The sequence below is a fragment of the Nerophis ophidion genome, linkage group LG10, assembly GCF_033978795.1.
Source record: "Nerophis ophidion isolate RoL-2023_Sa linkage group LG10, RoL_Noph_v1.0, whole genome shotgun sequence".
In the NCBI taxonomy this organism is placed as follows: domain Eukaryota; kingdom Metazoa; phylum Chordata; class Actinopteri; order Syngnathiformes; family Syngnathidae; genus Nerophis; species Nerophis ophidion.
The window spans coordinates 2,737,835-2,753,183 of NC_084620.1; the positions used below are offsets into that span (position 1 = coordinate 2,737,835).

The window sequence follows — 15,349 nt, forward strand, 5'->3', positions numbered from 1 at the left end:
CCTTTTTCGGGATATTCCATAATGGGTAGAATTTTGAAAAAAACTTCGAAAAATAAAATGAGCCAGTGGGAACTGATTTTTAATGGTTTTAACCCTTCTGAATTTGTGATAATGTTCCCCTTTGGAGGACAGTCTGGTGCTCCCCCACTCCACCTTCCCCCCGAGTCACCTTGCACATCTGTGCGGATTTTGCCGAGTTGCGAAACAGTGCGGAGGTGACGCCAGCGGCGGCCACGCTTCACGGCGCCAGCACTTATCAGGATTAAACGAGGTTCGCTGGAGCGTGGAAATCAGCCCTAAATCTTTTGCGGCGTTCAATTGGTTGCTGTCCTCCTACTTTGTCCCTGTGCTGTGTGCTTCCTGATCCCGCTTCTGACGCCGCCCACATATATTGGCCTGACCTTTCTCCCACTGTCGCCCCCTACAGTCGGACCCTCTGCAGTGCAGCGGCTGGACAGCTCCACGGTGAGAACCTACTCGTGCTGAGAGAGAGGAGACGGACCTTAAACTGTACCCTGTATGTAAGACACAGACCCTCTCTCCCGCCCGCTTGCTAGCTAGCTGGCTTCGCCTTGGCCGTGCTGTGCAGCGTCTAATGTGTTTCCAGCGGATGCAAAAAACTAAACGCCATATTAAGAGTGACTATGTGGGTGTTATTTTATGTCCATAGGGCGGCCTAATATTACAACATATTTAGAAAATCATAAACTTTGTTTTTATGTTATAGCTATGAAAATATTCCGCTCATAAATGATTCCTAGTTCGTGGAAATGAATTTACCACGGTTAACAGCGATAAACGACAGTTTACTGCAGGGGCGTCCAAAGTGCGGCCCGCAACTAATTGTTTACCGGCCCGCCTCACATTCTAGAAATGCTATTGCAAAAATAAAAAAAGAACGCTTAAAAAAAGGGAAATGAGGTGAAATCTAATGAGAAAAAGTTGCAATGTTGACACAAAGCTGCCATGCAGGCTGTTTTTTTTCTTTTGTCTTTCTTTATTTTTGAAGTGAATTGAATTATATTTATATAGCGCTTTTCTCTAGTGACTCAAAGCGCTTTACATAGTGAAACCCAATATCTAAGTTACATTTAAAGCAGTGTGGGTGGCACTGGGAGCAGGTGGGTAAAGTGTCTTGCCCAAGGACACAATGGCAGTAACTAGGATGGCGGAAGCGGGAATCGAACCTGCAACCCTCAAGTTGCTGGCACGGCCGCTCTACCAACCGAGCTATGCCGCCCTTTTTTTGCCATTGTTAAAAAAAAAAAAAGACAAAAAAACCCATGTTACTTCAAAAGTATTTCACTTTAAAAAGTTTTGTGTTGTAAATATTGCATATATTGTGTGGTTGCCGTATAAAAACATTGTTTAATTTGACAAAAGAGCATAAAACAAACAAAATAATAGTTCAAACGTAAAACCGATGGATTTTGATCCTGTAACTTGTCCTGTGTTGAAAGTAAAAGAAAAACCTAATAAAAATGTATCACTTTATGAGTGGGGCAGCCTTTGGATGCCAAATATATTTATTGATATTTTATTTATCTTTTCACTGTTATCACTCAAAAAATATAAAGTAATTAAAATCAATGGTGTCCTGCATTATTGATAGTTTAGGGCTCTAATGACTAAATACTGCATATTTCAGTTTTACTATACAAAAGAAAAGTAATTTTTGACAGAAAAGCCATAAAACCTTTTTTGTATTACTTTATATCAACTTGAAGTTGATACAGAGATTTATTGTAAGCATTAAATGAAAAATGAAAAAAATAATAATATTGACTTATTTTTAACATTTTAATGGCTGAGACCCTTTATGTTCCCCGGGACCCTTAAAGGTAAAATAAAAAAATACATACATTTTGTTATGGTTTGAAAAAGACAAACTATCTCAATGGCCCCCGCACGCTTTAACCATATAAGTCCCAAGGAAGTGATAAATTAGCTATTTCTTTATAAACAAACAACAAGTCGAACTCTTCTGTATGTGCACACACAGGTGCCCTCAAACATAATCAGAAATCACAAAAACTCTTACATTCAAGAACAATATTGCTACAATAATAAATATTCTAAAACGTTAAATCTACTTACATTAAATTAAGCCTATTCTGATTCACACCGGCAAAGGTAAATAAGCAGACGAAGAGAGAAAAGGGAGAGGGCAGGGGTAGGGGCTGTGTGTGTGTGTGTGTGTGTGTGTGTGTGTGTGTGTGTGTGTGTGTGTGTGTGTGTGTGTGTGTGTGTGTGTGTGTGTGTGTGTGTGTGTGTGTGTGTGTGTGTGTGTGTGTGCGTGCACAAAAATGCGGTCTCATCACAATTAAAGAGCTGCTGAGGTACAGCTTCCTCAATATCTTCAATACGAGCAAGCACAAAATGGCTGCCAGTGGGACACAAAATGAATGAAGTGTTCTCAAACAGACACATATTTGACATATTTGGCACGATTCAAAAGTTTGTTTACCGAAACTCCGCAAAGAGAGGTGTTCGTAAATCCAGGTTCCACTGTATGTAACAAAAAGACTCAATTGACAACCACAACTCAGTTTATTCTAATATGTTCAATAGTTATATTCCAGATAATGTCCAAAGTTTACATGAAAATGTGTTGATAATCCAAAGGGAAATACGAGTATTTGTTTTCTACTGCAGTGAAGCCAATTCAAAACTGCTACACCACTTCAACATTAATTGAAAAAGTAAACAAAACACAATAAATGGGCAGAAATGATGAAAAGAAATGTGTTCTCCAGACATGATGTATTTAGGGAAAATTTTCGGCTACAATATAAATAAATGTAAACATTTCAGTCGTCTTGGAAATACAGTTGTAAATACAGTGGGGCAAAAAAGTATTTAGTCAGCCAGCGATTGTGCAAATTCTTCCACTTAAAATGATGACAGAGGTCTGTAATTTTCATCATAGGTACACTTCAACTGTGAGAGACAGAATGTGGAAAAAAAATCCAGGAATTTTAAGGAATTTATTTGTAAATTATGGTGGAAAATAAGTATTTGGTCAACCATTCAAAGCTCTCACTGATGGAAGGAGGTTTTGGCTCCAAATCTCACGATACATGGCCCCATTCATTCTTTCCTTAACACGGATCAATCGTCCTGTCCCCTTAGCAGAAAAACAGCCCCAAAGCATGATGTTTCCACCCCCATGCTTCACAGTAGGTGTGGTGTTCTTGGGATGCAACTCAGTATTCTTCTTCCTCCAAAAAAGTTGAGTTTATACCAAAAAGTTCTATTTTGGTTTCATCTGACCACATGACATTCTCCCAATCCTCTGCTGTATCATCCATGTATCCATTTTGGTATAAACTCAACTCGTTGTGTTTGGAGGAAGAAGAATACTGAGTTGCATCCCAAGAACACCATACCTACTGTGAAGCATGGGGGTGGGAACATCATGGTTTGGGGCTGTTTTTCTGCTAAGGGGACAGGACCATTGATCCGTGTTAAGGAAAGAATGAATGGGGCCATGTATCGTGAGATTTTGAGCCAAAACCTTCTTCCATCAGTGAGAGCTTTGAATGCTTGACCAAATACTTTACAAATAAATTCGTTAAAATTCCTACAATGTAAAATTCCTGGATTTTTTTTGTTCACATTCTGTCTCTCACAGTTGAAGTGTACCTATGATGAAAATTACAGACCTCTGTCATCATTTTAAGTGGGAGAACTTGCACAATCGCTGGCTGACTAAATACTTTTTTGCCCCACTGTATGTCACCATGACGACAATCGAAACCATGGTAAATTAGCAATTATCTCTATGGGCGTTTGAACGGGCGAGGCTGTTGACTCACCGCTGAATAAAAGTGACCAAGCAAACACCTGCAGAGCACGATGACCGCCTTGATGATCAGCTACTGAAATGGACACTCTAGGGCGTTTATGCCAGAGGCCGGCCCCGTGAGGGAGGGAACCTTTCAAAATAAAAGTTTCAATAGCCTCCTGAGCGAAACAAAGAGATGAAAGCCAGGTAATGATGCGAGGACTGCAGGGCGATCACATGAGGGAGGAATGTGATCAAAATGCTTTAAAGGTAGGCCAGGGAGAAGGAGGGTGTTTTACAAAGTAGAAGAAGAGGAAATTTAATAAAGAAGATGTCTTATGAGGCTCATCATCCTCTTCATTTTGATTGCTCATCTTTTTGAGGCCTGCATGACTCCCAAGGAGTCTCTGACATGCAGCACTTAAATGTACACACTTGGAGCCACGCCCACCAGCTCACCATCCATCATGTGCCGCCCCCTGGTGGATCAGTACACAATTGCAAACAAAAAAAACTGCAAAAATGTACGTTTGAAAATGTTTACTGGAGTCTTCAGCAATATCCTAGTAAGTGAGATGTGGTCAAAGATGGCAGACTGAGAATGTGACGCATTTAAGACCAAAGTAACAAAAATATTGCAAGTACTGCTATTACTACTAATACTACTAATAATAGTAACAATACCGTGCTGCTGCTATTACTACTAATACTACTAATAATAGTAACAATACCGTGCTGCTGCTATTACTACTACTTCCCTGTTTCTACTACTAATACTGCTCCTGCATGACTTTGGTAAGCTGCAAAGAGTTTCAATCTGGGTTTCCCAAACTTGGTAAGATGAAAGCACAAAGTGCACTTAAACTGAGACTAAAGAAACACGAATGAAATAGAGAATACTATTTTAAACTGACTTATTTATAAGATTTTAGTTTGGGAAGCCTCGATTTTAATGCAAATGCTGTGGAAAAAATGTTTGCATGAATTCTTAAAAACCAGAAAGGCTCATTACAAATACTCACTGATATGCTGTATATTATTATTGATGATTATGGACCGTTACACTGAATTGGTGCCATTTTCTTGTCGTAGATCTTTCAAAATAAACGTAAATATAGTCCTTTTTCAGCTTTAAATCTGATAAAGCGCATATTAAAATACTCCAAATGGGTTTTTTTTCGGACAACTTTATTTTATTTTAAGATGAAGATAACTCATTTGAATAACAGGATTGAGTTTTTATCGTTGGATTAGCAAACACAAGAAACATAACCACATTTATGCTATTATCTTGTTGACATTAAATACATTAGTGATTCTACATCAAATAGGTACAGCTGTGCCGAGTTGAAATATCATCAAATAAACAGAAAAATATGTTCTTGTTGACGTCCAACTCCTGCGCATTATGTGACTTGTAAAATATTCCACATTTTTCAAAGGGAGTAATATGTTAGGGCAGGGGTCACCAACCTTTTTGAAACCAAGAGCTACTTCTTGGGTACTGATTAATGTGAAGGGCTACCAGTTTGATACACCCTTAAATAAATAAATTGCCAGAAATAGCCAATTTGCTTTATTTACCTTTAATAAATAAATCTATATATTAAAAAAATGGGTATTTCTGTCTGTCATTCCGTCGTACTTTTTTTAAGAAAAGTTTTTCGTAGAGAATAAATGATTAAAAAAAACACTTAATTGAATGGTTTAAAAGAGGAGAAAAACGGGAAAAAAATTTAAATTTAATTGACACATAGTTTATCTTCAATTTCGACTCTTTAAAATTCAACCGAAAAACAGGAGAGGAAAAACTAGCTAATTTGCATTTTTTGGAAAAAATTAAAAAAAGAATTTATGGAACATCATTAGTACTTTTTCCTGATTAAGATTAATTTTAGAATTTTGATGACATGTTTTAAATAGGTTAAAATCCAAGCTGCACTTTGTTAGAATATATAACAAGTGGGACCAAGCTATATTTCTAACAAAGACAAATAATAATTTCTTCTAGATTTTCCAGAACTAAAATTTTAAAAGAAATTCAAAAGACTTTGAAATAAGATTTAAATATGATACTACAATTTTTTTAGATGTGGCATTGAAAAATGTTTTGAATTTTAATAAGTTTGAAGAAATATTTCATAAATATTCTTCGTCGAAAAAACAGAAGCTAAAATGAAGAATTAAATTAAAATGTATTTATCATTCTTTACAATAAAAAAAATAAATTTACTTGAACATTGATTTAAATTGTCAGGAAAGAAGAGGAAGGAATTTAAAAAGTAAAAAGGTATATGTGTTTAAAAATCTTAAAATCATTTTTAAGGTTGTATTTTTTTCTCTAAAATTGTCTTTCTGAAAGTTATAAGAAGCAAAGTAAAAAAAAAAAAGAATTTATTTAAACAAGTGAAGACCAAGTCTTTAAAATATTTTCTTGGATTTTCAAATTCTATTTGAGTTTTGTCTCTTAGAATTAAAAATGTCGAACACAGCGAGACCAGCTTGCTAGTAAATAAATACAATTTGAAAAATAGAGGCAGCTCACTGGTAAGTGCTGCTATTTGAGCTATTTTTAGAACAGGCCAGCGGGCGACTCATCTGGTCCTTACGGGCGACCTGGTGCCTGAGGGCACCACGTTGGTGACCCCTGTGTTAGGGTAATTGGACTGAGTGAAAATTGAAGGACAACACTAGAGTGTAATTTTCTTTAAATATGTCAAATTTAGTGCATCTGCCTCACAATACGAAGGTCCTGAGTAGTCGTGAGTTTAATCCCGGGCTCGGGATCTTTCTGTGTGTAGTTTGCATGTTCTCCCCGTGAATGCGTGGGTTCCCTCCGGGTACTCCGGCTTCCTCCCACTTCCAAAGACATGCACCTGGGGATAGGTTGATTGGCAACACTAAATGGTCCCTAGTGTGTGAATGTGAGTGTGAATGTTGTCTGTCTATCTGTGTTGGCCCTGCGATTTGTCCAGGGTGTACCCCGCCTTCCGCCTGAATGCAGCTGAGATAGGCTCCTGCGACCCCGAAAGGGACAAGCGGTAGAAAATGGATGGATGGATGGATGTCAAATTTAAGTATAGTTGTGACAGGCAGTGACACATATATGTCAAAATTATTATTATATTTATATTCTATAGTAAAGTCTAATTTTAGGAAGCAGGACTGTCAACAAATGCAGTTTTCAAAGTACAAACCCCGTTTCCATATGAGTTGGGAAATGGTGTTAGATGTAAATATAAACAGAATACAATGATTTGCAAATCCTTTTCAACCCATATTCAGTTGAATATGCTACAAAGACAACATATTTGATGTTCGAACTGATAAACATTTTTTTTTTGCAAATAATCATTAACTTTAGAATTTGATGCCAGCAACACGTGACAAAGAAGTTGGGAAAGGTGGCAATAAATACTGATAAAGTTGAGAAATGCTCATCAAACACTTATTTGGAACATCCCACAGGTGTGCAGGCTAATTGGGAACAGGTGGGTGCCATGATTGGCTATAAAAACAGCTTCCCAATAAATGCTCAGTCTTTCACAAGAAAGGATGGGGCGAGGTACACCCCTTTGTCCACAACTTCGTGAGCATATAGTCAAACAGTTTAAGAACAACCTTTCTCAAAGTGCAATTGCAAGAAATTTAGGGATTTCAACATCTACGCTCCATAATATCATCAAAAGGTCAGAGAATCTGGAGAAATCACTCCACGTAAGCGGCATGGCCAGAAACCAACATTGAATGACCGTGACCTTCCATCCCTCAGACGGCACTGTATCAAAACCGACATAAATCTTTAAAGGAGATCACCACATGGGCTCAGGAACACTTCAGAAAACCACTGTCACTAAATACCAGAGTTGGTCGCTACATCTGTAAGTGAAAGTCCAAGCTCTAATATGCCAAGCAAAAGCCATTTATCAACAACATCCAGAAACACCACCGGCTTCTCTGGGCCCGAGATCATCTAAATGGACTGATGCAAAGTGGAAAAGTGTTCTATGGTCTGACGAGTCCACATTTCAAATTTGTTTTGGAAATATTCGACATCGTGTCATCCGGACCAAAGGGGAAGCAAACCATCCAGAATATTATCGACGCAAAGTGTAAAAGCCAGCATGTGTGATGGTATGGGGTGTATTAGTGCCCAAGGCATGGGTAACTTACACATCTGTGAAGGCACCATTAATGCTGAAAGGTACATACAGGTTTTGGAACAACATATGCTGCCATCTAAGCGCCGTCTTTTTCATGGACGCCCCTGCTTATTTCAGCAAGACAATGCCAAGCCACATTCAGCACGTGTTATAACAGCGTGGCTTTGTAAAAAAAACAGTGTGGGTACTTTCCTGGCCCGCCTGCAGTCCAGACATGTCTCCCATCGAAAATGTGTGGTGCATTATGAAGCATGGGCCTACCGAGGATATCGTAGTGGTTTGTGTTATGGTTTGTGCAGCCCTTTGAGAAACTAGTGACTTAGGGCTATATAAGTACACATTGATTGATTGATAAAATAGGAAAGTTGAATGACTGAAGCTCTACATAAAACAAGAATAGGAAAGAATTCCACTTTCAAAGCTTCAACAATTAGTTTCCTCAGTTCCCAAACGTTTATTGAGTGTCGTTAAAAGAAAATGTGATGTAACACAGTGGTGAACATGCCCTTTCCCAACTACTTTGGCACGTGTTGCAGCCATGAAATTCTAAGTTAATTATTATTTGCAAAAACAAAAATAAAGTTTATGAGTTTGAACATCAAATATGTTGTCTTTGTAGCATATTCAACTGAATATGGGTTGAAAAGGATTTGCAAATCATTGTATTCTGTTTATATTTACATCTAACACAAAATCCCAACTCATATGGAAACAGGGTTTGTAGTTAAAAGTATATTATTAAATATGCAATCAGATCAAAGAGGACAGTTTCCTTTATAATGTTTTAAATAAATTGTTTAATAATTGTTTTTAATTTCCCGGGGACACAAATGGCACTGACTCTGTGGAAGGGCTCATAAAAATTCAAATTGCTGTTATTATGCATGTCAAATATGAGTGTTTAGGCTATTTTCAGACCCCAGCTCGTTTTTTACTGCCCAAAATTTCTAGAAATAAAATGTATTATTTATGAGCTGTTATGTTTTTATATTACACTAATTTACTTTTTTTTTTTTTGTCCTTTTAAAAGTTTCTTGTATTGCCTATCCCTTCAACAGCCGCTAGAGGGCGCGTGTGCAGGCTGTGTGTAAGAGGACCTTTTTGTTGTTCCCTTTAGGCCCAGTTCTGAATGGAGCTGCTGGACAGGCCAACATGGCTGGAGGGGTTCTGGTCTGGTCGGGGGGGCGGGGACAGTTGGGGGCACGCCATTGGGACAACTCGCACTGCCAAGAAGCCCCCATCTCCAAACCTCACCTACCAGCCCCTCATTCGCTCCTAACGTGGCCTCCAGCCGCCGGTGCTAAACTAAATCCATCCTGCAGGCTGGCGGCCATTTCTACCTTTTACATGTAAAGCATACGACGTACTGTCTTATTTATTTCTTCTACAAAACATGTTGTAGGTTATCTGTAAATTAATATAAATATGCCATTTTTTTAATATACATACACACACGTCTATGTGTAAAAAAAAAAAAAGGACAGAAAAGCTCTTGTGCAAAGAAATGTTAGTGGACCATAGATAATAATATAATGCTGCTCTCAAACACATCATCCTGACAACCTTCTATTTTTGCATTGTGCTGAGACGAGGCCGCCCTCTAGTGGTTGCCGCGAGATATGTTTCTTCCAGGCAGGACGAGCCGTGAGCTTCAACCAATAGGAACGCGTTTAGACATCCAGCCCCGCCCATTCGGAGGTCAGCGTCATCGTGTGCGTAGATTGTTGACAAAACAACGTGAGGTGACGTCAGAAACGCTTGCTGTGACATTTTGGTGTCTTCGGACCTCGTTTTTGTCTTTTTAACCATCAAGTTATGCCGGGGTTTTTATTTTTATTTTTTTTAAACATCTTCAATTTGCACGAACAAGGACTCATGATGACATCTTGTGTGTGTACTTTCATTGATTTATGACTTGTACGTATGTTGTGGTGAGCAAAAGAAATTAAAAAGAAAGACTGAGTAAAATGACTTTATTATTTTAACAAGAAGTTTGAATGAAAAAAGTCATGTAAACATTTCTACGTCCGTTTGGAACATGTTGTGCAAGTATAGCAGACACTCAAATACTCCAGCATGGAGTCAATATGCTAACACAGGGGTCACCAACGCGGTGCCCGCGGGCACCAGGTCGCCCGTAAGGACCAGATGAGTCGCCCGCTGGCCTGTTCTAAAAATAGCTCAAATAGCAGCACTTACCAGTGAGCTGCCTCTATTTTTTTTAATTGTGTTTATTTACTAGCAAGCTGGTCTCGCTTTGCTCGAGATTTTTAATTCAAAGAAAGACAAGACTCAAATACAATTTAAAAAATCAAAGAAAATATTTTAAACACTTGGTCTTCACTTGTTTGAATACATTCGTTTAATTTTTTTACTTTGCTTCTTATAACTTTCAGAAAGAAAATTTGAGAAAAAATACCTTTAGAATGATTTTAGGATTTTTAAGCACATATAAAGTGGGGCAAAAAAGTATTTAGTCAGCCAGCGATTGTGCAAGTTCTCCCACTTAAAAAGATGACAGAGGTCTGTAATTTTCATCATAGGTACACTTCAACTGTGAGAGACAGAATGTGAAAAAAAAAATCCAGGAATTTTAAGGAATTTATTTGTAAATTATGGTGGAAAATAAGTATTTGGTCAACCGTTCAAAGCTCTCACTGATGGAAGGAGGTTTTGGCTCAAAATCTCACGATACATGGCCCCATTCATTCTTTCCTTAACACGGATCAATCGTCCTGTCCCCTTAGCAGAAAAACAGCCCCAAAGCATGATGTTTCCACCCCCATGCTTCACAGTAGGTATGGTGTTCTTGGGATGCAACTCAGTATTCGTTTTCCAAAAGTTCTATTTTGGTTTCATTTGACCACATGACATCCTCCAAATCCTCTGCTGTATCATCCATGTATCCATTTTGGTATAAACTCAACTCGTCGTGTTTGGAGGAAGAAGAATACTGAGTTGCATCCCAAGAACACCATACCTACTGTGAAGCATGGGGGTGGAAACATCATGCTTTGGGGCTGTTTTTCTGCTAAGGGGACAGGACGATTGATCCGTGTTAAGGAAAGAATGAATGGGGCCATGTATCGTGAGATTTGGAGCCAAAACCTCCTTCCATCAGTCAGAGCTTTGAATGGTTGACCAAATACTTATTTTCCACCATAATTTACAAATAAATTCTTTAAAATTCCTACAATGTGAATTCCTGGGTTTTTTTTCCACATTCTGTCTCTCACAGTTGAAGTGTACCTATGATGAAAATTACAGACCTCTGTCATCATTTTAAGTGGGAGAACTTGCACAATCGCTGGCCGACTAAATACTTTTTTGCCCCACTGTATCTTTTTACCTTTTAAATTCCTTCCTTTTCTATCCTGACAATTTAAATCAATGTTCAAGTAATTTAATTTCTTGTATTGTAAAGAATAAAAAATAAATTTTGATTTAATTCTTCATTTTAGCTTCTGTTTTTTCGACAAAGAATATTTTGGAAATATTTCTTCAAACTTATTATGGTTTAAATAAAAAATATATATATTCTGGCAAATCTAGAAAATCTGTAGAATCAAATTTGAATCTTATTTCAAAGTCTTTTGAATTTATTTTTAAATTTTTGTTCTGGAAAATCTAGAAAAAAATAATGATTTGTCTTTGTTAGAAATATAGCTTGGTGCAACTTGTTATATATTCTAACAAAGTGCAGATTGGATTTTAACCTATTTGAAACATGTCATCAAAATTCTGAAATTAATTTTAAGCAGTAAAAATTATTAATGATGTTCCATAAATTCTTTTTTTAATTTTTTCAAAAAGTTTCGAATTAGCTAGTTTTTCTCTTCTGTTTTTCGGCTGAATTTTGAATTTTAAAGAGTCGAAATTGAAGATAAACTATGTTTAAACATTTTATTTTCATTTTTTTCGTGATTTCTCTTCTTTTAAACCAATCAATTAAGTGTTTTTTTCATCATCTATTCTCTACAAAAAACCTTCCGTAGAAGGAAAAAAATGTACGACAGAAATACCCATTTTTTGGGGACATTTATCTGTTTCTATATATATTTATTGTGAGAAATCATTAAGATGATCAGTGCTTCCACAAAGATAAATATAATTAATTCTTAATAAAAACTTAGAGTTAAAGGTAAATTGAGCGAATTGGCTATTTCTGGCAATTTATTTAAGTGTGTATCAAACTGGTAGCCCTTGGCATTAATCAGTACCCAAGAAGTAGCTCTTGGTCTCAAAAATGTTGGTGACCCCTGCGCTAACGTTAGCAAGTGATTAGCGTTGTGGTGGTGGTGCGTTCAGAACTTTCTCCACCATGGTCTCGACATCCTTGAATACATCAGGATCCTCGATGGTGGGCGTGATCTGGGGTGGAGGGGGGTAATGCTTTTATTGCCATTGTTAGATCCTAATCAATTAACACGTCACCATAGCAACTGATTAGTAATGTGAAAATCACTTTTAAAGATGATGATTTTGACGAGCTGTTAAAGGCCTACTGAAAGCCACTACTAGCGACCACGCAGTCTGATAGTTTAAATATCAATGATGAAATATTAACATTGCAACACATGCCAATACGGCCGCTTTAGTTTACTAAATTGCAATTTTAAATTTCGCGCAAAGTATCCTGTTGAAAACATCGCGGAATGATGACCCGTATGATGACGCGTGCACATGACGTCACAGATTGTAGCGGACATTTTTTTCCAGCCCGATCCCAGCTATAAGTCGTCTGCTTTAATCGCATAATTACACAGTATTCTGGACATCTGTGTTCCTGAATCTTTTGCAATTTGTTCAATTAATAATGGAGACATCTAAGAAGAGAGATGTAGGTGGGAAGCGGTGTATTGCGGCTGCCTTTAGCAACACAAACACAGCCGGTGTTTCCTTGTTTACATTCCCAAAGGTGAGCTTTACTATTGCACAGAGCGGTCACGCGAATGTGGTTCTCTACCACATGTCAACCGGCAGGTTTCGGTGAGAAAATTGTGGAAATAAGTCGGCTCTTACTGTAGACGTGAGTGGAGCTTGCGTCGTTCCTCGTGCACCTGTCAAACAGACAGCTGCGGACTCTATTGCCTCCTCCAGCCGGCCGCCGCCGAGCGTGGGATGCTTCCACCGTGGAGGAGGGGGAAAAAAAACTCTGCCCGGCCCGACCGGCTGCCTTCGCTTCGCCTTGTCGAGAAACGTGGCTTCCCTCAGAGACACTGGCGGTCACCACACCCGTTGCCACACCCCTCCGACTTTCAGGTACGACTATATAATCTCACTAAAACACTATTAACACAATAAGCAGATCAGGGATTTTCCAGAATTATCCTAGTAAATGTGTCTAATAACATCTGAATTGCTCCCACTGCCCTGTCTTATTTTTTTTTTTTTCTAGTGCTTCACTCTCACTATCCTCATCCACGAATCTTTCATCCTCGCTCAAATTAATGGGGAAATCGTCGCTTTCTCGGTCCGAATCGCTCTCGCTGCTGGTGGCCTTGATTGTAAACAATGTGAGAATGTGAGGAGCTCCACAACCCGTGACATCACGCGCACATTGTCTGCTACTTCCGGTACAGGCAAGGCTTTGTTATTAGCGACCAAAAGTTGCGAACTTTATCGTCAATATTCTCTACTAAATCCTTTCAGCAAAAATATGGCAATATCGTGAAATGATGAAGTATGACACATAGAATGGACCTGCTATCCCCGTTTAAATAAGAAAATCTCATTTCAGTAGGCCTTTAACTGGATGATTTTGTTTGTCAAAGGATTTTTGAGTAACGGTTTGGTAGTCATCCCTAAAAACAGGATGATTTGGTCTTACAAAAGGATCTTTAAATAGTGATTTTGTATTCATCCTTAGAAAAGGGGGATGATTTTGTCATATTAAGGATCTTTGACTAGTGTTTTTGCATCCACCCTAAAAAAGGGGGATCATTTTGTCGAATAAAGGATCATTAACCAGTGTTTTTGAATTCCCCCTTTAATTGTGTCATATAAAGGATCTTTGACTAGTGTTTTTGCATTTGGACCTGAAAAAGGGGATTATTTTGTCATATAAAGGATCTTTCACCAGTGCTTTTTTATTTGCTCCTTAAAAATTGGGATGATTTGGTCACATAAATTATCTTTGACAAGTGTTTTTGCATTTGCTCTTTAATTTTATCATATAAGGATCTTTGACTAGTTTTTTTGTATTCATCACTGAAAAAGTTCGGATGATTTTGTCATATTAAGGATCTATGACTATTGTTTCTGGATTAACCCCTTTAAAAGTGGATATATTTTGTCCGTCATGTAAAGGATCTTTGACTAGTGTTTTCGTATTCTAACCTGCAAAGGGAAGTAGGAAAGATCCTTGACTAGAGTTTTTGTATTTGTTCTAAAAAAATTAAATTATTTTGTCATATAAAGAATATTTGACAAGTGTTTTGTATTTGCCATTTAAAACTGTGGATGATTTTGTCATAAAGATCTTTGACCAGTGATTTTGTTGCAGGCCAGTTAAAAACGGGCCGATTTTGTCATATAAAGGATCTTTGACTTTGTATTTGCCCCTAAAAAAGGGGATGATTGTCTACTAGAGGATCTTTGACTAGTGTTTTTGGATTCGCCATTTAATTTTTTCATTTAAAAGGATCTTTGACTAGTTTTACTTTTATTCACCCTGAAAAAAGGGATGATTTTGTCTTACAAATGATCTTTGAATAGTCATTTAGTATTCGTCCCTAGAAAAGGGGGATGATTTTGTCATATTAACGATCTTTGACTAGTGTTTTTGCATCCACCCTAAAAAAGGGGGATCATTTTGTCGAATAAAGGATCATTAACCAGTGTTTTTGAATTCCCCCTTTAATTGTGTCATATAAAGGATCTTTGACTAGTGTTTTTGCATTTGGACCTGAAAAAGGGGATTATTTTGTCATAAAAAGGATCTTTCACCAGTGCTTTTTTATTTGCTCCTTAAAAATTGGGATGATTTGGTCACATAAATTATCTTTGATTAGTGTTTTTGCATTTGCTCTTTAATTGTATCATATAAGGATCTTTGACTAGTGTTTTTGCATTTGGACCTGAAAAAGGGGATGTTTTGTCTTATAAAGGATCTTTCACCAGTGCTTTTTTATTTGCTTCTTAAAAATTGGGATGATTTGGTCATATAAATTATCTTTGACAAGTGTTTTTGTATTTGCTCTTTAATTTTATCATATAAGGATCTTTGACTAGTTTTTTTGTATTCATCACTGAAAAAGTTCAGATGATTTTGTCATATTAAGGATCTATGACTATTGTTTCTGTATTAACCCCTTTAAAAGTGGATGATTTTGTCCGTCATGTAAAGGATCTTTGACTAGTGTTTTCTATTTCTAACCAGCAAAGGGAAGTAGGAAAG

At 37.5% G+C, this 15,349-nt stretch overlaps 2 protein-coding genes across 7 annotated transcripts in view; one reads left to right on the forward strand and one right to left on the reverse strand.

Moving 5' to 3' along the window:
- The window catches only part of ppfia2 (PTPRF interacting protein alpha 2), a 197,312-nt gene extending 187,394 nt beyond the window's left edge, over nucleotides 1–9,918 (forward strand). For 4 of the 5 annotated variants that reach the window (XM_061912018.1, XM_061912022.1, XM_061912021.1 and 1 more), the window contains 2 exons: nucleotides 428–517; nucleotides 9,068–9,918. In XM_061912018.1, the coding sequence (XP_061768002.1) occupies nucleotides 428–486 (59 nt within the window). In that variant the 3' untranslated portion in view covers nucleotides 487–517; nucleotides 9,068–9,918. The remainder of the gene's footprint in view (nucleotides 1–427; nucleotides 518–9,067) is intronic. The other variant, XM_061912019.1, reaches the window with a different exon arrangement.
- Nucleotides 9,919–11,248: 1,330 nt separating this feature from the next.
- The window catches only part of acss3 (acyl-CoA synthetase short chain family member 3), a 38,175-nt gene continuing 34,074 nt past the window's right edge, over nucleotides 11,249–15,349 (reverse strand). For both annotated transcript variants that reach the window (XM_061912025.1, XM_061912024.1), the window contains exon 17: nucleotides 11,249–12,321. In XM_061912025.1, the coding sequence (XP_061768009.1) occupies nucleotides 12,232–12,321 (90 nt within the window). In that variant the 3' untranslated portion in view covers nucleotides 11,249–12,231. The remainder of the gene's footprint in view (nucleotides 12,322–15,349) is intronic.